The sequence below is a fragment of the Pteropus medius genome, unplaced genomic scaffold (assembly GCF_902729225.1).
Source record: "Pteropus medius unplaced genomic scaffold, Ma_sr-lr_union100, whole genome shotgun sequence".
NCBI classification, from domain to species: Eukaryota; Metazoa; Chordata; class Mammalia; order Chiroptera; family Pteropodidae; genus Pteropus; species Pteropus medius.
Genome location: NW_024347791.1, coordinates 12,443,363 through 12,470,856, shown reverse-complemented (window position 1 = coordinate 12,470,856; position 27,494 = coordinate 12,443,363). Strand labels below are relative to the sequence as shown.

Here is a 27,494-nt window from a genome sequence, read left to right as displayed (position 1 = left end):
GGATAGCAAGAAACTTGTTGGGACTAGAGTAAGACTTTTCCACCATTAGTGGTGACAGAGATTTTATGTCTAAAAGTAATTCCAGCAAATCCCACATTCTGTAAACTGTCTCCATTCCCTCCAGACACACTTTGAGGCCAAGTACCCATAGATATTTACTTTTAACTCGGTTTTCCATTATTTCCAATTTTTGTTGAAGAATGGCATTTTCTAATTATAGTAGAGATTTAAGATGGTCCAGTTCAGTTCACATCATATCACGTTGCACTGTAACAGTTTGTAAATTTACCTCTGCTTTTTCCACATTACCTTCCAATTTTAAGCCCGTGGGGCAAATGCTTCAAATTTACCTTAATACTCTCTTTACTGACTTTAATAGGCTATAAAATAGTTTTAAGATGAACCTCAAAAGGTTTGTCAGGATTCACCTGGTCCTCAGGCTCTGGAATTCTCTGAGATAACAAATGCAAATAACCAGAGATCACTCTTCCCTTCTACTCTAAGCTAGGAATAATACATCTGATACTGAGAACTGGGGGCATTAAGAAATTCTGGGCGTAGACTATCATAAGAACTTTCTGTACTAAGTTTTGTTGAGAAACCCTCATAGGGAAAGTACAAGACTTGGGTGGCCATCGGACTTGGATTCAAATCTTAGCACCCTCATTTGCTAGCTGAGAGACCACGAGCAAGATACTGAACCTCTCTGATTGGTTTCCTCATTTGTAGCACAGGCAGAAGAATAGTATACTGGGTCCTCGAATAGCATTGTTTCATTCAACGTCATTTCTTTTTAACATTGATAAGGTGCTGTAGAAACCTAACACTTGTTTTTTATCAATTAGCCGAGGATAAAATTGGTTTCATTATATATCGTCTCGCTTAAAGCCGCAGAACCTATTGACAATGTTAAGTGAGGACTTACTGTACCTATATTAAGGGTTGTGGGGAATATTTAATGAGATCATGCCTGGCATGTAATATCATATTTAACAGGTTCTGACTGGCCACAGAACTCCAGGGGAGGGGTAGAATTATTTGCCCCTTTCTCATTTGAAAGCAGCCAATGAGAGACTAGAGCAAGAACTGGGATAAGGGGCAAAGGATGGTGGTGGTGGTGGTAGCAGGGTGATGAGAGATAAGACTATTTTAATCAGTCTTTTTTCATTAACCTGTACTCTCCTTTCCCCAGCATATAGGACGGACTATAGCGTGAAACCAATCAGAGAGGTTCAGTATCTGTTCTGAGAGCTTGAGTCTGTTTTAGGATCACCATAAGAACCGCTCCACTGCAAAATCAAGCATCCTCCAAAGTGGCAGGAATCAAAGCAGGGTGGGCAGTACAGCTCCGGCGGCCAGACCAGTGTGCGGGGGTGTGTCTGTGACCTGGGAGAAGCAGCCTGAGACAGGCACAATTAGTGTGTCTTCTTAATTTTCCTTCTAAAGTTATTTGAGGGGACTGTGGTTTTGCCTTGAGCAAAACCCCCTTAACAGCCAGGAATCTAAAAACAAACAACATTATTTTATTAGGTTACCCCAGCAGATGAAAGCAGAGTGTTCCATTTGGACTCTTTTGGAGTCAATTAATGCATTAGCTAAAAACAAACCCTGCTGAAAGAGTTCCCTCAGCAGCTTCTAAAGGAAAACTTGCCACCATCCTCAGAAGGCACATACACGTCAGGCAGTGAGAGGGAATGAGTCGTAAACAATTAATAGTCATTGATCAGATAAGCTATTTTAATGACATATCTTAACCTTACTGTAATATTGATCTCAAAGGAAATGATTTTTTAAAACTTTAATTTAGATACCCTATAGTTTATGATAGTTCCTGACTCAAAGTAACTAATTAAAAAACCAATTTTAAATAGCTGTAGTTGCTTTGATGAAAGATATATTTATGACTTTTAAAGTAACTGAACAATGTGTAAGACTGATTGTTTTCAGTTATGGTTTGAACTCAGCAGCAGAAAAGGCCTGTAAAGTAGGAAAATAATGGATTGCTCATTGAAAAAAAAAGTTCTCAAACTATCCATCCATCCATCCATCCATCCATCCATCCATCCATCCATTCATCCATCCATCCATCCATCCATTCATCCATCCATCCATCCTTCAAAATAATAATCAAGAGCCCACTAAGTTCCAGGCATTATGGAACTAGAATCAAAGACACCGTTCCTTACCCTCATGGGGCCCGGTCTGGGCTTTCAATTGGAAGGTTGCCACTGTTTTAAAAGAAAGAGGTGGCAATGCTTTTAGCTGCTTCAGACTTTCAAATGAAGCAGTGACCCCTGCGGTCTGTAGAAAGCAGAACTCTTTGGTGAGGGCTGGGTTACTCCCAGAGGTAAAACAAAAGGCACACGTCTCTGTGGGCAGTACCATTTGTGGAAAGAACATTTCACTGCTCTTACCAGGGAACATGTCGTTTAAAGATCTTTGGAAAAATCCACATCCTGAAAGCATTTGATTACCCTGAATTTAAAATCAGATTTTGCTCAGTGGCAAAGATACAAATTCATCCCCACAAGTATGGCTTCTGCGGTAAAAGTCACATGACTTTTAGAGAGGGTTTATCTAGAAGGTTGATAAATGGGGCCATGAGACAGGATTCGTCAAATTGCATTATTGGAGATTTCCCTCCCTCTACCTGAGGAATTCTAATGTGCCTTGTTGAATACCTAGCTGAAGGAGGTTACAGTTTCAAGCACAATTTGTTCCCGTTTTTATTCCCTGCTTGCTGAGTTATGTGCTGTTAAACGTTTCCAGAAGACTGTCAAAACGTAAGCATCCTGAGGTTTACATAGCCCCCACCATTAAATAACATATAAGCACAAAATTTTAACATTGTTTTCTAGAAATGGTAAATATTTTAGCAAAGTAAAAACTGAAGCTTGAAATGCAATAAGCATTTAAATGACTCCTTTCTGTGCCAGGATTCTTATTTTCCCCTGTGCAACCCTGGCTGCTGGGATTAAGGCGACCCCAGGGAGCTCAGCAAATGATTGTGGGTTATGAGGTGTAGCATGAGCTTGGCGACAGCGTGCCACCCAGCCTCAAGAAACCCAGCCACGACTGGAACCCAAGAATCAGTGTGTTCACTTTGTGGTCAGCTTCACATTTTTTCCCCTCCTTCCAGAAAAAAAAAAAAAAAAAAAAAAGCTGCTACAAAAGTCAGGCCTCTCTTCCACCCCCAAAGCAATCACGATGTGGACCAAGGGCAGAGCTGAGACTCTGGGGCTGGCAGAGCAGGGGGAGGCTGGGTGGGTAGGCAAGTGTGTGGGTTGCACATCTTTCAGTTACTCGGTGTAAAGGAGGGAAAAGGCAGGCTGCACAAACAGTGGCCACAACACTGGCGACGTATTGTGCTGTCACTTCAGGAAGAAGGAAAACCCAGAACAAATTTGACGTGGTTTTCACCACAGGGTGATTGCAGTCCTATTCAAGGATGTCACAGTCACACCACCCACTGAGAACTCAGATGGAAATGAGGCCTCCTTCGAAGTGTCTCAAGTCAGTGCCTATCCTCCAAACAGAATAAGCCAAGTATTTTAAAGAATCGCAGCCCTGTGGGCCTGTCTCCTTTGGCTTCCTGGTACCTCTGGTTTCTCATTTACTAAAGAGATTCGCTCTCAGCTACAGGTAAGTCTAAGTGAAGCCAAGATGCTCTCCCAACAAATGCAACAGCTCTCAAAGAAGGGAGAGCAATGCACCATACCTGGGTCGGTGTTTATACCATGAAAATTCAATCTTCTATGAATTTCATGCAAGTGAAGGAAAATAATGCAGAGATTTACACTCAGGGACTTTTCTCCGCATTCAAAGGCCCGAAGCTTGAGTGCTTTGTTATTATAACACCACCCACATTTCTAAGACCTATCTGGAGTTTGGTGACTGGTCTTCGAGGTTAAATGTAAACATTTATCACATCACATTGAATAGGGATGGGGATTGAATAGGTAGAGGGAGGGGTTTTCTCTTTGGTTTTGCCAAACTAAAACCATGGAGGGAGCCACGTATGTAGGTGTGCTATTTCTGGGAAGTATAACAAGCTTTTGTTCACTTAAAAAAAAAAAAATCAGACTCATGGATAGCATTGGATCTTTTCAGTTTTCAACAGCATTTGAATGTCAACCTATTGACCTACAGCAAGACAGACTGAAAAATGGCTGTCTCTTATGGAGGAAAATGTTCTAATTGATTACCAATAGATTAATCAGTAGCCTCTTCAGAAATATGACTGTAGTATAAGAAGAGCCCTAAATTCTGTTCAAGACAAGCTTCTTTCCCCAAATCGTTATAGTGTTGGCCAAAAATTACCAAATGTCAGATAAACAGTGGTATATAGTTCTGGTATGAGGAAGAGTTGGACAAAATACAATTGCCATCATTTCATACCAGGTTTCATGTCCAATTTCCAGTGAAACTTTATATTACTTTAATTCTCATGATAAGAAACTACAGAAAGTACTGGGGATGACTAGAATAAAAGTGTCAGTTTGCTAGGTTCCTTATTTATTGATGGTTAAACGTAGTATCTCTTACTGTGAAAATGGCATACTGGCATACTGAAAATGAGGGTACATATTGCCTTGAAAGAACAGAATATACCCATGCCAATATGAATAAAATCCTCAAAACAAAAGATATAGAGTCCGATAATGACAATTATTCACCATGTGACATACAAAGAAAAAAAGAATTCAGTAGCTTTAAAAATAGTTTATTTCCTCCTTTATGAACACGCAAGCCCTCTGACCATTATGCAAGGCACCACAAATTAAATAAAAACTTACATTAGAATACATTTGTCTTACATGATTCAAGATAAAGTGGATTTTGAGGGCAAATGGGTGCCGACTGCAGGGGGATCAGGAGGGAATTAGGGCAGGTGCCAGGAACAGGGGGCATGCATTTTCCTACAGAGTTTATTGAAATAGGCAGTAATCAGCACAGGTGTATCATACGAGCAGTTATCCAAAGTTAGCACATCTAGAAGAGGTGCTGCATCTCATGGTTTCTCTGTCCATATAATAAAATGCCAAGAGTACTCCTCTAAAGCACAGACTTCTCACTAGTAGTCTCGGTACCAGTAACAGAATATGATTATTATTAAACATCTTCAATGTGGTTTTCATTACAAAAAAACATGTTTCACATAAAAGCTTCGTAATATAATCCAGAGGCAGAATTAGTGCATGGTTAAAACCTGAAGCCAGGCTGGCTATTTCTGATCATGTTTTCATTGCTTCCAGTGCTTTTCACTTTTACTAATTAGCACCCATGTTCCTACCAGTTAAACATGCACAGAACACTTTGAGCACCATGATTGCCTTTCTGTAGCCTCTTTGGGATTATAATCCTTATCTAAGGAGAAGACCTCTAATTTCTATTCAGACTTGCTCTTTCTCCCAAATCATGTGAGTGTTGATCAAATCCCAGCCAACGTCAGATGCAAACAAGTTTGTGAGCAGAGGCCCAAAGAGTAATTATGAATAATTTTATAATGACCTGGTTAAAAAAAAAAAACACAAGGAAAATGAATGATTTCACCTTATAAAAAGCCTGGACTTGAATTTAAACAAGAGATGGATGTGAAAGGAATGAAATATTGCTTCAACCCAAGATGGGCGCTCTTTCCCCATGTAACAAAGCTATAGCACAACACCCCAGGGTCAGTCTCCTAGGGCCCTCCGCTGATAACTTTTGAGGTAGATGCTGATGTCTTAAAGAGAGGTAAGTAAAGTCCAAATTTGTTTTCAATCCCTGCAAATGTTGCAACTGCCACTTTGTAGCCCCCAACGTGATCAGGATTGGGAGCAGGCAGTGTGATCCGGGATTTAGGAACTGGTTCTGACCCCATGGGTTTCCTAAAAGAAGAGAAAACAGAGTAAGAATCTGAGTTTTGTTTTATTTATTATTTTTAAATTTGGTAAAAAAATGACATTTAAATACCGAAAATCTGCATCATACAGGAGTTGTAGAATTCTAGTCAGTTATGCGTTCCCCTTGGAAATGGGTTTGATAACACGATTTCACTATTTTCCTACATCTTCTCTATTTCACCATAGGGTGTACGTTAATGGACTTTTTTCCATGATGACTGAGTATTAGAAGCAGCTCAAATTTAGCTGCAGATTTAACAACGATACTTACACTCCTCCAAAATCGATGTAGAACCATCGCTGCAGCAATTCATATGTCAGCAATGTGACACCAAACTGGGGTGAGGATCGAAACACACGAGCTTTAAAAAAATTGGGGGAAGTAACAGATGTAATTAGATTTTAAAAACTTTACTTAATACCAAAGATTTAGTTAAGGACAAGTTATTTCCATACCCCCAGCTCCTTTCCACAAGGCTTTGGGGCCTTCTTCCCGCAGTATCTTCCTAAAGCAGTCTATCACGCCGCTGTAAGTGGTCTGGCCAGCCCTGGCAGCCACCTGTAATCGAGTCTTGATAACATCTGCAGGAGTCACTAACGAGGCCGCGGGCATACCTGCAGAAAGGATAACACATTCGCAGCCCGGTCACATTCTCACTGTATAAAAATAACCGTGCTTTGAACTGCTGGCTGTGGAAAGAAAGCTGAGCATTTGATGAATTCAAATGCCTATTTCACTGTCCCCTCTGAGAAGCACAGCTGTGACTATGTTGTCTGTAGTGATGGAGGATGACACACCTACAGACACTCCTCACCTCTGCTTCTCCGAAATCACCTAACCTCCATCCATTGTTATGCTCCTATTCTTAAATGGTTTTAAGGAATTACTTATCAATCACACTATTTCACGTGGTTGAAAACAAATGGGGAAAGGGTTTTTTTTGGCTTTTTTTTTGAAATCAGAAACTCGCAAAGTTATTAGGTCCGATTTTTCAGAGGTGAAGCTCGTTATGTGTTTCCTCTTCATGCTTTTCTGTGGCTGCTGGCAGTTACAGGAGGTACCTTCTCACACACATTCAACCGCCCCCGACCCCTCCAAACCCTAACCTCTCCAGTTACACCAGAAGAAGACTTTACTGATAGCTAAATAAACACGACGTAAATACATTATTGTATGCCAGAGAAGTGATGAGTAGGTAGAGTGAAACTCTTGAAGAGAGAAACTCACAGAGAACCGCAACACTTTTACTTTTTAGCAAGGCGGCGCTCTCCAAGAAAAAAAGCAACGCGGCAGGAAGCCCTTTAAAATTTCTACTGGCTGATAATCAATGAAAAGGGAACAACAACAACAACAATAACAACAACAACAACAACAACAAACCCTCCCAAAATTACCAATGGGACGGTTTTCTACAGTCATTTTATTCAAAATGGGGCAGCCCATGTTTAGATTTTTTAAAAGCGAGACTGTACTCAGAAGACACTGTCTCTTATGGTTTTATTACTTTTCCATTATGAACCTATTCCAAACCAAATTGGTCAAATGCAGATGCATAAATCTCCTTTGCTTTTTTTAAGGCTTAATAATTCTGTAAGAATTTCTGTCCAAACCAACGTGGTCTGGCTCACAACTGCATCTCATCCTTCTAACAGACAGCTTTAAAGTTACAGTGTGTGCATGGGTATCTGGGGAAGTACATAGTACACGTTTGCATTTTTATTACTAAGCTGAATCTCTTCCACTTCCATCTTGACTGAGCTCCTCAAACATTCATCTTAAGTAACCATTTTCATAAAATGCATCACAGTTTTGCATGTGAAAAAGCTTACTTTATATCCCTTGCTTCACTGGATAAGTCGTACTGAATTTCCTATTAGCTTGGAAAATTAATTTTAAAACTTTGAGCAAGAAATTTATTCTCCAACATAATAGAAGGAAACATGAAAAATGCCTAGAAACCCACTGTGTTCACACCACCGATTCTGTTATACTTTCTGGTTTAGAAAGAACTGAGCAAGGTTGTCTGCTTTAGACCTGCAATAAAGTCTTCCTCACAACAGTGGGCAGGCCTGTCAGTGTGACTGTGAAAGACTCATGCAATGACATGGGTAAAGCTTCCTTCAGTTGGGGTAGTTTTCATAAATAGTTCCTTGTTATAAAAAGAGAAGTATGGGGGGAGGAGGGAGAAAAGATACTGATTAGAGGAATAAAAATGCCAGAAGGAATGTATAAGGTGTTTAGTAAACTGCCTGGCAAAACTGGTGTGTGTGTGTGTCTGTGTGTCTGTGTTTATGGTGGTAGTAGGGGAATATGGTAGCCTGCACATGACTCTCATCCTCTCCACCCCCAGCTCCCATCTCTTCTGGGTAGATAGCTACGAGGGCTTCGGAGAAACGGTAGGTATCTCTGTAGACAGGGGATTTCTGGTGAACCCGGAGGACAGCAATGGGCTGCTCCAAAGCAGGCTGGGGAAGCAGCATCAACGGGAAAGAGCTGGGCCACCAGAGAGCTGCTGATTTTGGGGGCCACAGTTGGCAATTTGTCTGGACTCACCAGGATTCCAAAAAGCTAAGACAACACTGACAAAGAGGTCGTTTTCTCTATTCTCAAAGATGGGGGATGGAGAAGGCTAGGAAATAGAGGCTTCTTCTAGGTTTCTCAACAGGAAGCGGGCAGCCTATCTGATGCTGCAGTGATAGACAAACGTTGAGACCTTGGGACCACCTACTACCTGAGCAACAAGAACAATTTGGGGTGCTCGCCAGCCAATACAAAAATTTTAACATTTTAAGTGGGCCCAGCAACTAGAGAGTAGAAGATCATTTACAACAACAACAAAAATGCACAACCAGCAAAATATAAGTTTGGGGTGAGTCATCTTTGATTTTCATAAATATCCCATTAGTATTTGTAAGGACTGTGCTGCTCTGTTTATGGGTTGCAAAGTTAATATCGATTTATTTTGGATCAAGTTTAAGAGTTTAAAAAATTCTCCTTCCATCTTTATCTACATTATCTACTTGATGTATCAGCTTCTAAGAGAAGTGTCAAGATTCTCATTTAGAATGGAAAATATCCATTGTCATACTTCTAAGTTGAGGTTTTATAAGACAGTATTATGTTGACAGTATATAGAGGTTAATGACAATGTACCTTCTGAGTGAATTTTATCCCTTATAAATGTAAATTATGCCTCCGTGCTTCTGAATGCTCTTTTTAAACCCAGAATTCCATTCGGTCTGACATTAATATTGCTAAACTTGCTTACTGTTGGTATTTGCCTGGTACGTATTTTTCACTCCATTCTCATTCAATTTTTCTGTCACTGTTTTCTAAAACTTCGTCTAAAAGTATCTGTTAACTGCACTGAATCCATTCAATTGTAGCTATTATTGTTAACAGACTTATTTCTGTGTCCTATGTTACAGTTTGTATTTTCTCTGCTTCTGGTTGTTTCCCTTTTGTTCTCCACCCTTTCCTGACTAATTAAAATGTTTTGTGCATTTATTACATAGGCATAATATTTACAATGTGCAGCATTGATTAACATTTACATCCTTCACCAGAAAGGTGAGGACTTCAGCACACTTCTTCCACTTTTGTCCTTCCTTTCCTTTATCTGCCTCCCAACGACCCTGCTGGTATAAAAAACTTTATGCCAAAGTTAGTAGTTATCTAGACCTACTCACAAGTGTGGCTTGATTTGCTCTGTTTTATACCTTCCATATTTTCCTCTTTCTTAAATTCACTTTTCATTTTGCCTCGGAAAGGACTATGAGTGGTAACCTTCGAGTCCTGGCAAGGGAGAAGGTGACCTGAGCTTGGTCCCCCTCCTGAATGGTAGTGTGCCTGGGAAGGTTATCCGGGTTCAGGACATCCTCCCCTCGGCATTTTGAAGGTATCCAGTAATGCAGATGAGAAGTCGACCTTCTGTTACTGACTATGTGCTGTCCTCTTTGCCTCATTACTTCTCCTGAGGAAACCCCTCTCCAGTGTTAGACCTGGATTAATTCTACATGTCTGAAACTTCCTCTTATTTTTCATTTCTGTATTTTTGCTCCATATTCTAGAGTGTTATTCTTTCTACCATGACTTTATTTTCCAGATGCCATAATGTGGTCTTTGATCATATCCACTCTACCATTCAGACCATCTATGGATTTTTAATTTTGGCAATCCTATGATCAGTTTTCAAGAAAGCTTCTTTACTAACGGTTCCTTTTAAATCTCTCTGAGGACTCTAATTATAGTTCTTAAAAGTTCTCTGTTCCCTGAATTGCCTATTTTCTGTTTACTTACTCTATTGCTCCCTCTAGTCTTGTCTGAGGACCTCTGGTTGTCTATTGATGATTCAAGTTCAAAGGATAGGCTGATTAGTGCTGTGGATGGCTTCTACCATACACGAGGCCAGTGTCATCCACAGGCCTCTTCCTGAATGGGAGGGCCTGTGACATGGGTGAGGCCTGTTAACTGTATGTCAGGTGCAAGTTAGCTGGCGGGGTGGGGAACTTCCAGATCAGCTGAAATGTGGAGTGCTTCATCCTGGAAGCAGAAGGGATTATTTTATACTCCTCTTGGGTAGAGCGGCCATTAGTTTATTATTTCTTCCGAATCTGTGGTAAAGGTCTGGAATTATCTTAAGCTTTGCCCTATGTTCTTTCAGTCCCTTACAATTGCCCTCTCCTGGCAAGTGGTCCCTTTTTTTTTAGAATAGAACTCTGAGCTTTTAGCTTGGATTCAAATGTTGCCTGAACTCCATATAAAAAGAAGAGAGAGGACTAAGCCTGAACTTCCCTTTAGTAAATGCAATTCCTTAAGTCCTGTAAATGATTTACCTAAAACCTCCACCTCCACCTCCAGGCACTCTACTGTTCACTCAGAGGTTAAAATTCTCTGCTTCTGCTCTTACATTAATGACAGTCGTTTTTCCTTCCAGTGGTCAGGGCTGTGGCACCTATCTTTCAGTCCAGAGCCTAATTAATTCAAATGCAGCTCCGTTTCCTGCCTTCTGAGGGCTGGTGCTAACATTTCCTAGTGTCAATAAGGAGTTTTAAAAAAAATGTATTTTCTGACATTTTAAGGTATTTGGGAGGAGAGGAGAGATGGATGAACACTTACTTAGTCCATTACCTTGATTCGGACTCTCCATTACATTATTTTTTTTAAGGATCTGCTTTTAAATTATCTTAAGCTTTATGTCTACATAATTAACAGATTTGTGCCAACGGTACTGTATAGAGCATAAAGAATGGGCAACTTTTTGGACTTTACAAAATGGACTCCACTGTAAGCCATGACAGTAATGTCAACTGGCCAACAACTAAGTCACATAATGGAAACACCCTTAGGGTGTGACCGGACCACCCACAACCACAAAAATATCAGCCAGACTGCAGTCCAGAAGCTGGGACTGCAGGAGCCGAAAAGCGAAAGGATTCCACCCTGCAAGGACCTGATAAGCTGAACGCCTCAGACAGGGGATGCTCAAGCCCGACCCCAGAGCATCGTGAATGTGTACGCTGAGGGTCGAGCACTCTGACCTGCTGTCCATCGTAGCTGCTGGCTTGGGAGTGACATGAGACCATCTGTGCCGCCAGTTCCAGAGCTCGCTTCAGGAATCCAGAGGATTTGTACTCTTTCTCTCTGTTGCATAAGCCTCTGTACCCTCCCCTTTCTGTGTGTTGTGTGTTACCCTGTGTGGATACCTGATTGGTTTATCTGAGAAGGTTCTACTCAATAAACCTGGCATTGTGGAAGGACACAAACACGTCCAAGGTGTTACTTTAGCAGCCACCTTTCTTGCTCATGACAAGTACTTTTCCCCTACATGAATTCTAATACTTTGAAAGCCTCATAATCAGTTACATGCACATAACACTTTCATATCTGTGTTTTGAACAGCTTTTAAAGATATTGCTGAATCATAACTTAGTCTAAGCCACTCAGTTCGAAGATAAGACTGTCACTACAACTTGACTTGTTCCTATATCTCATCATTCTGACAATTAAGATCATCTGGTATGAGAAAACACTAGAAAATTTGAGGCATATTAGATATCCATAAACCATACTGAAATGTCCTACATTAATCAAAAGGCAACATGCTAATCAGAGGGAATTAGAATTTGGTTTCTTAATTTTGGGCTCCTTCCTTCAACTCTTACCTTCTGACATACTGAGGTACTTTGGCTATTAAACATAAATTCAAATATCAGTTAGTCTTACTCTACTCTGTGAATTAATAAAGTAGATATCTCCAGGATTTAAAGATATTCCCAATTTCTAAGTTTTTAAAAAACCAGTTATTTTCTAGGTTTTTAGATAGCAACAACCACCTGTTAAAAAGCTGCATATTATTAAAGCAATCTAACTTCAAATCAAATCAAACTTTTGGAAAAATTAGATAGTTCTTATTGAGTAACTGAAATTACTATCGAAACATAGAGAGCATAATCATATTCTTCTAATCCCAGACCCATCTTATTTATAATAGGATTTTTCAACAAAACATGTGTATTCTGTGTAAGAGATCAATTTAAATAGTTATGAGACAATTTGTCTTATAATAAATAAGTTCATGGTTAACTATACTATTCATCATAGCTTATTTTGAGATCAGCTTTTCTCCTTTCTCTTAAAGACAGAAAAGATCACTTTGGCCACGGGATATGCTTCCTTAGATCCTGCACATGCTCCAACAGTGTGTCTTCTCCCTAGGAAGTGCTTCTGCTCTCAGTGGTCTCCACAAGAAAAATGTGGGACCCTTATTTGTCTTCCACCCAGCAGCCCATACAGGTGTGCATTTTTGTGCTCGCTGCCCTTCTTGATGGTGTAGCACTTAGCACACTTCTGGCCCAAAGTCTTCTTGCTCTTCTCCACACTGAATTTGGAAATCTGGCCCAGCAGGCCTAGCAGCTAGTTGCCCCACTTCCTGCCTTGACATCAGTTGACTACTTATCACTGGATATTTTTATGTTCATCACATAACAAAATATATTACTAATCTTTCTTATTAATTCAGATACTTTTTTAGGCATTTTAATTTGGATTTTCAGGTAAACAATTATTTGCAAAGAATGATAGTTTTATTTCTTCTTTTATAATATTTTTTTGCCTCTTACTTTTTTTCTTATTTTACCATCCTGAAAGGAACCTCCAAAATAGGGCTGAAAAACAAGGATGATCAAGACATCCTTGTTTTATCCCTAACTCTAATGAGAATGGTAGTTATGATATTTACCATTGGCTTCCAATATCTGTTATTAGCTTAGTTCTCATTACATAGTTTATACAGATTTGTGGAATTTATAAGACAGTCAAATTTTATAGCTGATCTATCTTTGAATAAAAAACCCATATGACAAATCGTGTCATTAAGTTACATTTTCGTAACCTACAGGGAAGTGGCAGATTAGGGGGAAGATGGACAATAAATGAAAGTAAATGTTCTATAGTAAGTATGACAGCTAGCTCCCCAAATGGCCCTCGATGACCTTTACCTTCCGGTATTCACACTTCTGCATCTGTATCATCTCCTCGCCTATTACACAGGGGGGATCTTGTAGCCAATAAGAAAGTGTGAAAATGTAGGAGTGTGACTTCCAAAGCTAGGCCATAAAAGACATCTCGGCTTCTACTTTGCTTTCTTTCTCTCCCTCCCCCTTTTCCCTTCCCTTCTACCTCACACTCCCCCTCCCTCCTCACCTCCCTTCTCTTCCTCTTTCTCCTGGATCTTGCTCTGGGAGAAGCTAGATGCCCTGTCATGAGGACATCGAGGTGACCTAAGGTAAAGTCATATGGCATGGAACTGAGGTCTCCTGTCAATGGCCAGGTGCTGAACCACCCTGCAAGTGAATCCTCCAACTCTAGTTGAGCCTTCCAGAGACAGCCCTGGCTGACACCTTGACTGCAACCTCAGGACACACTTAGAGCCAGAGGCACTCAGATAAGTTGCTCTGGTCCACAGAAACTGTGAGATAATAAATGTTTGCTGTGTTGGGGTAATTTGTTATGCATTTATAAATAACCAATTCTAAAGACAATAGGACAGCCATATGGCTAAAATAGCAGCATAGAGATATATACTAGTTTAAACTTTCAAGAATAACGTGGCGATACCTTAAAAACAATCATATATATATATATTTATATGTAAATGTGTGTGTGTGTGTATGTATGTGTGTGTGTGTGTATATATATATATATATATATATATATATATATATATTTTACCAGCAAAATCACTTTACAGAATCTCTCCAAAGAAAATGACTCAAAACAAGGGAAAAGCCTTTAAGCACATTTTTTACATCAAATATTTAAATTAAAAAATTTTTTTTGGGTAATCTAATACCGAGAATTAGATAAGTATGTAGCAATTAAAAACTATGTTTGCTAAGTTTTAAATGACATAATAAAATTAATGTTCTCATTGAACATTTAAAAATATTTATTATGTGCCAAGCACTTTCTTGGACCTCTATATCTATGAATTGACTTAATCTCCATATTAGCCTTGTGAGACTAAGACTACTTTTATCCCCATATTTAGGTGGAGAAACAAAAAGAAAGAGATTGAATAACTCGCACAGGGCACATAGTTTAAGTGAACAAACTGGAATTTGAACATGGGTAGCCTGACCCCACAGTCCATGCCATGAACCACTTTGTTGTGATGGCTTCAGATACGGTATTAAGTGAAAACCACATATGTATGCACGGTATGATTACACTCTGTTAAAAACCATTTGAGGAAGAAAAAATTAGCAAAAATGTTAAACAGGGATTACCTTAGAGTCATGAAAAAAATGAGTAATATTTTCTTATTTATCCTTTCTGGTACTTTCCAAATATTTTACGATGAGAATTATTGTTTTCATAATCATAAAAAACAGAAAGGAGAAAATAAATTTTTAAAGACAAAAAAATCTACTAGCAATTTCTATAGCTCTGGTAGTATGGACTACCTAGGAAGCCCCCACCCAGAAATGAAATCACGTCTGCTAACTGCCTTCTCCAAGGAAGAAGTCAAAGGTAGTATGTTGGTGGTATGAAGAACACAAAGCTTGGAGAGAGTCCTAGACTTCAAGCTGAGCTCTAATACTTATCTTCCGATTTCATAATTGATTTTTGGAGGGATTTACAGACAGATTCTTTTGGATTCAATAAACTATTGGCTAACATTTATCTAGTATTTAGTACACGCTATGCACAAAATCCTTCACATGGAAACTCTCACCTAAGCCTCCCAACCACTCTCTCTAGTCTAGTTCCATTTATAGCTGAGAAAATCAAGGCTTAGGGGAGGTTGAGTGACTTGGCCAAGGTCACACGCTACTAAGTGGTATGTTAGTTCTCCCCATTAGGTCCCACTTTCTTTTAACCAAGTAATTTGAAACGAACTGTATTGTAACCTTTTGGTTAAAAAATATTATCATTTATACACATATAAATGACATATAAAGGATATACTGAGTCAATGGCTAAGTTGGGATTAAAACTGGCAATTTTATATTCTAGGTTTGAAATCATGATTTCCTGATATAGAGTAGTCTCATTTCTACTCATACAACTAGGGACAATCCTGCCTCATACAGCAACATCGCTGCCTTTAAAGAAAATGAATTCAGAAATAAAGAGGAGCTACTTGGGTTCCTTCCTCCAGGGGCTCCGCAGGCTACAGGCAGGACACAGGGCCCACAAAACAGCAAGCAGCTTCTCAAAGCAGGGGGGGTTTGTCCTCAGGAGACTTAAGCCACGTATCTGTTGAGAACACCTGTATCAAAACTGTCTGGGCCCAGGCATCCCATGACTGCCTTAGGGTTGGTTAACTCATTAAATGTTTGTCACCACCTGGAGAGCTAATCCAGATTGTTCCGGCCTTTGGGGTCTCTGGACAAGGAGCATCAAAGAACAACCTGATTCCTGCTGTGGCTATAATCAAATTTCCTCTAGGGATTTACACTGGGATGTAGAAGCCAACCTCCGAATCCATTTTTTTCTATTGATATTTCCACTGTAGCACTGAAAAAAAGATGGCAGTCATTTCTCTCTGCAATTCAATTAACACACACACCCAGTTCCTATAACCTTACACAGCGAGGAGGAATCAGGTGTCTAATAGGACCGAGTTGTTTCTGGTTGTTCTACATTTCTTTTCTCTAAATGATGATAATTATCACTTCAGTTCTGGACAAGCTTTTTTATACTCTTTTGCTTACATACCACAAATGCACAAGTATTAAAACTTTTTAAAACTTCCAACTGAACAGTTCTCATTCCTATTTTATGAAGCGAAACTATAAATTGATACGGAACTTGAACTGGAATCCAACGATACCACAAAATGAACCAATTTTTAATGAGCCTTTTCTGGAGTTAAGAAATTAAGCTAATAGTCTAATCTGCCAGAAGTAAGATTAATTTCTTTCCCTTTCTATTCAGTAGCTCTTCAAAGCAATCTATAGCCATCTCATATGTGCCCTGTCAGGAACTATAAGTAAAAATTCCAGTGCAGTGGCGTGGAGGTGGGGGTGCCAACAGCCCTGTGAGGGACACTCACCAGCTATGGCGCCAGCTAAGAGCAGGCTTCCGGGGCTAACCTGCCCATCTTCATTTGCAAAGGAAGCCTTCACATGAGCATAGCACGGGAAGTAGATGGCCGAGAAAGGAATGTCCCGCAGAAAGCATGCTTTGGCACCCTGTCCATTTGAAAAGGAAGAAAAACCACATGAAACACATATCCCATTGAGAAGATCAAGCTTCTTTGGAACTTACCTCAGAACAAAATATTCCTGGAGAAGACAGAATTGTACTCACAAGTTAAAAGGGAAACAGGAAAAAAAAAATCACTGAAATTCTGCAAGTAATAAATCTAAAGTTTCTTTTAAAAAATAAAATGAATTTTACTGTGTAGCATGAGGAAGAGGGGGTCGTTCTTTTATTCTAATGGTAAGATTTCAATTAAAACATTTTTGGAACTCTGCTTGTGATATCCTTTGAAATCCCTATGGATGGCAGGTCACTGGCATTTCAAGGAGGATCTGTTCTCAAAAGATGGGCAGCAACAACCAAGAGGCCTCTCTGTTTACATGCTAGGAAGTAGACAAATTATATAGGTGGCGGGGGAAGGGATTTGTTTTTCATACTGTTTGAGATTCTGATGAAAGTGTTGGACTCTTTCCCAGAAAAAAATTACACATATAAAAAATTATATACCTTTTCAAGGGGTTCATGGATCCCCTAATTTATTCACATACTTACCCCTACCTCCCAGGATTTATGAAACATTAATAAATGCCTGTTCTAAACCCTTAAAATATTTACAATAATTCCTACACATTTAAAAGCTGTATGTAGAACAATTAACAACTAGAGCAAAGTCTTCACCAAATAATTTTTGGTGCCAAAATGATGCCATGGAGAGGCCTTGGGAACCGATGTGAGCCCCGGAATATGACGGAACGGTTAAGCATCTAATGAAAATTACAGACACATACTGTACTTTAGGAAGGCTAAGTGGGAAGGAAGTCACTCTTTTTCAACACTTAATGATTTAATACCATTTCTTTTACAGATTTCTAATACCTAAAAATTTCCACCAAATTTAGAGAATCTTCAAAGAAAACAATGACTCCATCCAGATTCAACAGATGGAACGAGGCCCAGTCACATTTACTGAGGCCCAGTGGTGTTGGATCTTGGCTATTTCTGACTGATGCTCGGCTCCAATCTGTCAAACTTTCTTAACACTACACATCTGTTACTGTAGCCTTTGCTTTTCTGACACCCACATTATACTCCTGACTCAAACTAAGCTGTGGGTAACAAAACCCTTAGTCTTTTTCATTGGAACGGCTATTAACCTAGTCTTCTGTAACTTAATTAGTTGCCTTAAACAAGTAACATAAGTAGGATTTTATGTTTAATCCTATTAAACTTCATCCTAGCTTGGCCCATCCTTCCAACCAGAACGAATGCTTGGAATCTGGATCCTGTCATGCTGCCTATTCCCCAGTCAATTCACCCATGAATGTGTTCAGAAGTTTCTGTCCACTTTGAGTACAGATATTTCAAGAAAAGGAGAGATTCACATCATGTACTGCCAATCAACTCACACTTTTGTGTCTTGTCTCCCCCCAAACTGTGAAATGCCTAACTGAGAAAAGAAACCACAAATCCACCACACCCAAATTCCTCATTTTATAAATGAGCAAACTGATGGCCAGGACAGTTAGTCTATTGATTGCATGTTTATTAAGGGCCACGCTGTTGACTTGCTCAGGGGACATCCTTGGAGGCAGTACCAGAGACAAGGCCAAAACTCAGGACTCTCAAGTTCTTTGCCCCTCTCCCAGTTTCCCAAGAGGACAAAATACAGTGTAACACCAATATCCATGTGTGGCATCCAATCTTTTCCTTACGATTAGTTTCTTAAAAAGTTATAATGCAGGTAGTTACTGTGATAGTGACACTATTACCATTTGTTACTCTATTTTTACTTCCTTTTCCTTATTTTGCATCCAAACCTTCCTGTAAGTTCTGCCAGCCATTTGCCTACTGTGTGGGAAAGCAGTATCCAAATTAGATACCAAGTAACCAGCTCAAATTAAGATCAGTTAAATCTTCTTCATGTCTGGCTCTCTCAGTAGAGCAAAACCACCGCCATGTTACTTTTTAAATAAATCGCTTTGGAGTAATTTTTTAAGCTGATGTAATTCCTCCTCTCACAAATCTTTTTTAGTAAATCTATTAGTTTTTACTTTGAACATCACCTCTCAAATCTTTGCATTTTAGAGCTGAACTTCAGCCTCTATGTTCTGTTTTTGTTGTTGTTGTTGTTGTTGTTAGTAATACTTTCCCCTTTAAAAAGTTTCTTTCCACCTGATTATAAAATATTAAGTGCTTATCATAGACAACACAGATGAATATTGAAAATTTAAACTGCTCTTGATTTTTCATCAGTCAGAGGCAACCACCACAACTGCTGTATGTGTTTCGGAACGTTTCCTTCAACGGCAATCTTAACAACCATATGCTTCTGTGGTTCTGAGTCGTGCCTTTTCTTCTCCTAAAATTCATGACGTGTGATTGCTTTGTGGGAAGAGAAGGGCATTATGGTCTAACATCTCCTTCATTCCTCAGCCACATTGCCTAAATTTCCTTGCCATTTGTTATTTAAAAAACTCTTCCACCATCTTTGGTCTTGGAAGTCTTGTAGATTAGGCCTGGTATTCTCACTCTTCTCAAAGCTTTGTAATGACTTCACTTTTCCATTTTCCTCTACTTGGTCAGCTTGATTCCTCTCAGGTAAAGCTACTCAATGCCCCCATTCATCTGATCCATCAAGGCACACCTATCACTCTGCATCTTCTTTGATAATTGCTAAGCTGGGAACATCGACTTCTTAAACACTATCTCTTCATTCATTTAAACCCAAATACCACCCTTTCCACTGAGGATCCTTTAACTAGAAAATAGACAGGGCATGGATTCCATATGGCTCCACATTGTCTACACTTTCTCATTACTGTTCTGAGTTTTCTTCATGTTCTTACATCTGCCTATGTTCGTATTGCCTATTTCATAGTATAAGCAACCAGGGGCCAGGAATTATTGTCTGATTTAATTTAGAAAACACTTAGCAAAATCTCGGGCTGTCATTTGGGGCCTAAGACATGTTTCTGGTGACAATGGCTTGGCTTTGCCAAATCATACAGAAAAAAACCACAACTAAAAAGAGAAATGAGAGGCCCTGGGATATGTTGTCAGGTTTCTGCAAGGAAAACTAACTCATTTCTTGGAAAACTACACTAGACACCAAAACCAAGCTTTTTGTTTTTCAAACAAAGATATATAATTTGCTGGGGATACAACAGAATTTAGGAGGAAGCAGTGGATAATTTTGTACTGGAATGTTAAAATTAAAAAAAGAGAGAGAGAAAAAAACAGCAATTAGCTCCTCATACGCTGTGTGGCTTCAATTCGATCAGAAGGCCATGGGAAGATGTGATCTGAAATGAGAAACATCCTTGTGACACAAGAAGGGTATGACCACATGAAGAAGCAGTTAGGTTTTCTCAAGAAGGGATGTTCTTTCCTGAAATCATGATAATCATTCATGTATCAGGGAGAACAAGTGCCTAGTAAGGGGTGTGATGTGCTTGAAAACAGCCCGAGACGACTGAGAAGAAAAATGGCTTAATCAAAACACATACCAACGAACAAACAAACAAACAAACAAATCCTAGGAAAAGGTGGAGCCGCTTTGTGAAACACTAAAGGAAAAATGGACAGGATATGTTGTAAATTTTCCCTACTAGGGATTAGACAATGCACAATAAAAATCAAATAATTTATGTGTACCAGAGCAAATGTGAGATTATGTAAGATGTCTTAGGTTTCTGATTATCTGACAAAAAGGAAGAAAAGGAAAAGTCAAGGCAGAAAGATGGCACGTGGAGCAGCTACAGTCTCTGTTTCACAGAGGCAGGACGGCCTTGCCAGCAAGTTAAAACATTTAAAAACTCCAATTTCCACTGATCCAGGAATGAAGAATCCCTGATAAAACCTTCCCCTCCATCTCCGTTCTGCTACTTGATGAGCGCCCCTGAGTAATCAAGCTCTGAACCTCCCTCACCTGTCAAAAATACCAAGCTGCCTTCTTCCACTGACGGGGGACGGGAGGTTAGGAATAAATGAGGTAATAACTGTGAATGTCCTGCGTGAGGTGTCCACTGCAGCATACATGCAAGGGACGGTGGGGATGAGGAGGTCCAAGTTCCCTGCCTCTTCAGGGGCCAGCGACTGCTCAGCCATCTCCTGGCCGCAAATCACTCTTCTGACTCACGAGGTGCCTCAAGCCTCTCTCACACCCCAGGCATCAAAGCCCAATTTCCAAAGAAAGCTAACTTTGCAGAGGATTGGACAGAAAGGCATAGACTTATTAAATTTCCCTGGACTCCTTCCTCACTGCTTCCTTCAGGTCTAAGGCACAAAGGCAGGTGCCAATTTGTAAGGCTGCCCCAGGCAGTACCTGACCTGCTGCTCACACGATGAAAAGGGGAGCAGGATGTGAAACAGGCTTTTAAAGTTCCAACAGTGAGAATGTTTCTCTCCCAGATTCCTTGATAAATCCTTCACTTTGTGGTGAACACCCATTCTCCAGTCCTACATCAAAACATAAACCTGTTTAACTTGAATTCTACTTGCCCACATACAATTTTTCCTAGGTGATCAGCCATTCTGAATAGGCAATTTCATAATAAAGGGAAACATTCTGTGCTGCCCAGGAGCCTGTGTCAGCAACACAAAAATAATTACTTTGGCCATTAAAATATTAATAAATTACAAAGTGCGTGCCACCTAAATAAATCTTTAAATGTTCTTGTCCTGCTTTTAAGTCTTTCTCACTGGTTCTCCAGGCAGCCTTGTCTCAGATGTTCTCTGGCTAGCCCTGAATTTCATTGGTACACAGTAAAATCACTTGGGGGAAATTAATAAATGCAAAGTGCAATCATCTAATCTCTTACAATTCATTAAAGCACTCTTTCTCCAAAGAGGGGAAATTGCTGTTTTTTTTTTTCTTTCTTTTTTCTTTTTAATAAAAGGCCTAATAACAGACAGGAACAATAAAAGGCATCTCAGGGGAGACCTATATATAAATAAACTAGAATCAAAACTCAGATCTAGTTTAATTATCGACTCTGGCTCTGTTCCAATCCTGTATCATTCTGAAGTCTCTCCGTCATCATTCCAATTAAGGTCTAGAAAAGCTTCTTTAAGGGTAGACCTCATTTAACTTCAAGTTACTACTCCACGATTGACACTAGCCAATTTCACAGGCTTAGAGATACTGGCCGCAGGTTCATCAGGGCAGAGAAATTTTTTGTTTTGCTTCTCATGCTTCTTTGGATGTAGACACTGTTGAGAGTTGATCAGTTCTTAAGTTGCTGGAATCATCCGCTTAAGTTTACTTTGGCAGCTCCGTTTGGCATGAATTGTCAAAAGATATAATACAACAGGATTTGTATCTCACACGCAGTGTTTAGTGCGACGACGCGGCACACGCACACACACACACACACACACACACACACACACACACAGAGCTATCTCCAAAATCTTTTTTTTCCCTTCTTTTAAAGCTTTTCTCAGTTGGTATCACACTTGCCCAATCAATTCGAGTTAAGAAAACAAAACAAAACAAAACAGTCCTGAAGGATACTTGCCGATAAAGAAGCCAGGGCCAGGGCAGGGCTTTCGCATGCTGATTCCTGCTTATTCTAGCAGTACCTGCAAATACAGCTCTAAACAGACTATTTCTAATACAGGGGAAGGTAATTACACTCACAAAGGCACCTCTGTGTCAGGGCCGGGCACCAGGAGCCAGCAGGTCTGGGAGACGGAGGCTTAACAGAGACTCCTGCAGTGAATGCACATTGTCTAGCATGGGGGAAAATGCCAGACTGGGGGACCCTGCAGCATTCAAGACAACAGTGGTGCACCTTGTCTGAGAATGTTATTTAATGCTTCTGGCACCTGTAGTCAGAGCCACCCCTCCTTTCCTAACTTACAGGTTTAGAATTTATTTGGCATGTATAATTGTATATTTTGATCCTAGAGCTACAAACAATGGGCAGCATGTCATGTCTTGATCCCTTAGCATTCCTCTTGGTTTCTCCCAAGCGAGTTAACCCTTGGATACACAGCCTGGCAGTACCTCCTCTGCCCAGTCAAGGGACAGTTGGGCCATGTGGCTGGAAACTGAACAGGGTGAGTTTCAGTATCTTGCTGACAAATATCACCAGTGCCAAGACCTGTCACATGGCTGTGTCTTTAGTGTTAAAACCAAATAAACCAGCCAGCAACTGGAGACTCAATATCAGTGACATTGAAATTACTTCAATTTGAATACGAAATACCAGTGCCTACTATTTGGTTTCTTTAGTCCAGGGACTTTTAGGATATTGGTTGCTCCTTAATTTCATTGTAGTTCTAACAAAAGCATGTTGGTGACTCAAGGTTTTTGGTAGGAAATGCCACGCCTGTGTCAATGCCAGTTCTCTGTTCTACTATTGTGCCTCCCTTTGCTATGAACGGTGCTCATCTGCTAACGGCCAGAAACCCTACAGAGAGAACTTAATGCCTTGCTTAGGAGATGCTCAGGCTGGTTTGCTCTTGACTCATTCTCTTGACAAGTTTCTTTCAAAAGGTGCAGTATTATGCGGACAATGCCCCTGATAATTCCTTTTTTCTTTTCCTCCTTGATGTAGATTTCAAAGTCCAGGGAGAAAGAAAAAAGCTTTTTATTCCAATCCCCTTCAACATACTCAATGAAGGGCTTTTCTCTGCAACATTAATCATTATAGCTGAACTGAGTACTGTCTTCGTGTTTCACCTTTCTGTGTGCAATTCTTGAAGAGGATGACTTTTTAGAGGAGAAGCAGACTGCTTGCAAAGAAGCAGTCAAAATGTATTACCTTAAATATGGATCTGTATCTAAATTCTGCCATTTTACACCCACAGGACACTCTAGGAACAAGAATATAGGCTTCGGAGTGAGAGACCTAGGCTCAAATTATTGCTCTGCCACTTAGCTATCTTAAAATCACTGAACCTACAATTCCTAATTTATAAGATGTGGGTAACATTTATATTGACATAAGAACTAAATATAAAGTACCTAATACAATACCTAGCATGAGGATCTTCAATAAAGGGTGATGATATAAAGATGATTGCTGTTATCAAGGAAAAGTACACTGTCCCATTGGAGCAGTAAATAGAAACAACTAATATATTCTTTAAACAACTAGAAGCTGGGGTATGACTCCTATGTGGTTTCATACCTGAATCACAGTGGAGTTCTACATGTATCAGGCTATGGGCCAATCTTTTCTCTGGTGAAAGGCCTAAACCTACCAAATAAGTTTATACTAGTTGGCTAAATTGATCATACCCCATATGGGACTCTTTGGTTGTCACAAGCCTTATATCATTAATTTTACAGTCAATAAACATTTATTAGACTGGACATGTTTTAAATGTGTACCTTGGTCACAATTAAAAACCAGAGAAATGTAAAGATAGATTAACAGAAATACATCTGTCGCTTCTGGAAAATATATTCAGAGCACTATGAACAGTAGATTAGTAGTAGCATACTCTATTACAAAAGTTTGGTTAAAATAAGTGCTGTGTTAAAACTAATCCTGCAGACAAAAACAAAGGAAGAAACATCAGAACAAAACACTAACTTGATAAAAGTGTCTGCTTCTGGAAAGGTAGGTTATCTGCAACATGGGGCAAGGAGATTAATATTTTATTGCTACATACTCTTTTATATCTAAATTTTCTTCTTTTCAAAATTCTACTGCCTATTAAAATTAATTTTAAAAAGAACTTTATGGCTCTAGAACATGTCATTATTTTCTCTCACCATCCTTAATATAGATCACTTTGAAGGCAATGGTACTGTATTCACGTTTGTAACTCTGGTACCTGTTAGAGTTAGCCCTCAACAAATATTTGGTGAATGGATGGTAGGATGACCAAAAATATTTAAATCATTTTCTAATAGTTCTAATAATATACTATTTCTAATATTTTCTAATATTTCTAATAAGGGTCTTTTCTAGCCCCTTCTGTATACTCGACTCCTTTGGGTACTGCTTTATAAACCTAATATTTTTCAAGATGTCTCCTTCCCAAAGTCCAAAGCAGAATGTCTGACCTAGAGGAGACTGCTGACCACACAGGAGTATGATCAGAAATTACCCAGGAATGGGCAGAGTGGAAGGAGTTGGGTATGTCTGCAAGAACCCATTAGTTGACATCCTATAACTTAAAATTAATAATAACTGACACATCATGCATATTATGTGCTATTCTAGCCTATGTCCTTTACATGTATTAGTTTAGTAAATCTCCACACAGTACTATGAATATGTCAGTACTATTATTATTCTTTTTACAGATGATGCATCTGAAACTCAAGAACAGAATGATAATAAAAAACCACATTTTTTTTCCCAGTTTTTCTTTTAAAACAACCTTTAAGCAGAATATCACATGACTTCCAGTATTAATCACAAGTTTACAACATTTTGGATACAAAATCTGGCCTCCTGAGGTACTTGATATCCTCTCCTGAATTTCTAAAATTCTGCGTTTTAATAAGACAAAATGTCCAAAATGTTTGTTTTATGGCAGATATTTTTGACAAAGCTATCATGAGGGCACAAAGTTATTTTCAATGAACATAAATAAATATCATTTGGAATAGCAACAGGGCCCCACTGTCTGGTTTTGTGGCTCTCTGTAGAGCATATGTGGTTTGTACTGCTACTCTGGTTAATATAAGAGGAAAATAGAAGGGCCCTCTCCCCTTGCAATGGACAAAATAATTTTAATTTCTGTAATTTCAAAAACTGATATAAGATCTAAGGTTAAGAGCCCTTTTCTGGAAAACAAAACGAAATAAAGTAAAATGGAATCATTTTTCTATAACACCTAACATTTTAAAATAGCATTGGGTACTAAGAGCAATTAGGAAAAACAATCATATAACTACCTTGGCCTACACTATCTCACACTCATGTTTAGTGTCATCTCGATTCTTTTCATTTCCATTTCCCTAGCATGTTCATTGTCAACAATGACACCAAACCTGCCAACTGCTCAATATCAATGATTAGCATACAACCTTGTTTTAAAACTTCCCTGAATTATTAGGCTTGTGCTCTCTCCTATCTGGCTCAACATATCTTTATGTGATAGCTCAGGTTTCAAAGAGATGGAACTGAGTTTGAAATCTAGCCTCGCACTCTCTTAGAAGGTATATGACCTTAGACAAATTACCTAAACCCATCAGGCCTTCCTTTCCACAGCTGTGACTTAGAGCTAGAAAATAACAACAACAATAACAACATCCTCCACACCCCTGCAAAAAAAAAAAAACCAAAAAACAAAACCCCCAAAAACCTATCTGCTTCATAGGTTGTAGTAGGATTAAATAATAAGCCTGGACTCTGTCTCTTTGACCCTCCTGAAAGTCCTAGCACCATATTCGATCTTGCTATCTTCAGGTTCTTCAAATTCTTCCATCTTCAGTGACTCTTTTTCCTCTCTGCCTACAAAAGGCATGGTCTTCTCAACAAAATGAAAAGAAACGCTAAATCTCTCAGCTTCTTCTCCCCTCTACCATCATTGCTACACCCCTTTCTTTCTTCCACAGCGATTTGTATCTACTCATATTTTCTCATAAGGTTTTTCTACTTGCACCATTCTACTTAAATTGATGTTTTAAAAATAACCGTTGACCTCTATCTTTAAGTTCAAAGACCTGTTCTTGGTCTGCATCCCCCTTGGTCTCTGTGGCACTTGATGCCACTCACCTCTCCCTCCTCGACCTTACATCTCACCCCTCTGCCAGCTAACTCCCCCACACGGCTGACCTCAGTTCCCTACCTGACAGCTACTTCTGCTTTTTCTCCACCATACTACTTTTGCCACCTAAATGTGGGTGACCTCTGAGTTCCATCATTGGTGTCCCAGAAGCTTACTCTCGTAGCTTCATGCAGACAACCGTTAAAAGACCATCCCTCTGACAAGGCCCAAGGCCTACATTCAGCATGGCAGAGCAAGAAAAAAACACTAAGATTTCTGGGCCTCTACTCCTCAGTTATAAAGGTAATACCAAATAGAAGGTCTTTTCAGGTTTCTTGGAGCTTCTTGAATAAAATGAAATTCTAAAATTTAAAGTAGTACCATCCATCTGGGTGCTCAAGCTAGAAATATGAGAGTCATCTTTTATCTTCCTTTACTTTTCACCTTTAATTACTTTTCAAGACTTTGTGAGACTCTCAAACATCCTTCTAATGCATACCCCTCATACCCATAACCCTAAGCTTAGGTCAATGCTGTCCTTTCTCCCCATCCATCCCCCTGGCCAATATCCTCCTAACTGGCCTCTCAGCCTTCAGTCTTGCTCTCACACGGCATTCTCCATACTGAAGCTGAATTATCCTTCCTCAAACACAAAGTTGATCATACCATTTGTCTTTGCTTTTCACCTGGTTAACTGTGACATCTTCTACGGCCTTCCTGGCCTTCTTGTTACAAGTCAGCTCCACCTCTCCGAGAACCCAAGCACATCTTTCTGACAGCCCTTCTCAGCTGTACCTGTGTTGTATTCCAAAGACTTGTTTACTTCTCTGACTGCCCCCATGAGATGGTAAACTCCTTATGAAATCATGCGTTATCGATTTATTTTCATATCCCCAGAGCCCAGGGCAGAGCTGGCTGCCTCTGAAAGTGGGAAAGCAAGCTCTCATATAATTAGTGTCTTCCTTTACAGTTGACTTCTCCAATATCATGGTCTTCTTTGGTCATTATTTGCCAATTTACTCACTTTCTGTGCTCTAATATCCTTGTTATAACTTGGAAACACATGGCTTTTGCTCGCCATTCATTGGCTCAACAAAAACTTATCAAATGTCTACTTATGTGCCAGAAACTGTTATAAGCGGTGTGAACAAGATAGGTCTCTGATATCAAAGTACACTCTAGATAAGGGAGACATGCGCAGAGAAAATTATCAGATGGTG

General features: G+C 39.5%; 1 protein-coding gene across 5 annotated transcripts in view; it reads right to left on the bottom strand.

The window, feature by feature from the left end:
* Positions 1 to 4,707: 4,707 nt before the first annotated feature.
* The window catches only part of SLC25A13 (solute carrier family 25 member 13), a 165,371-nt gene continuing 142,584 nt past the window's right edge, over positions 4,708 to 27,494 (bottom strand). For all 5 annotated transcript variants that reach the window (XM_039878040.1, XM_039878041.1, XM_039878044.1 and 2 more), the window contains 4 exons: positions 16,448 to 16,586; positions 6,342 to 6,500; positions 6,157 to 6,247; positions 4,708 to 5,870 (listed from right to left, as the gene is read on the bottom strand). In XM_039878040.1, the coding sequence (XP_039733974.1) occupies positions 5,684 to 5,870; positions 6,157 to 6,247; positions 6,342 to 6,500; positions 16,448 to 16,586 (576 nt within the window). In that variant the 3' untranslated portion in view covers positions 4,708 to 5,683. The remainder of the gene's footprint in view (positions 5,871 to 6,156; positions 6,248 to 6,341; positions 6,501 to 16,447; positions 16,587 to 27,494) is intronic.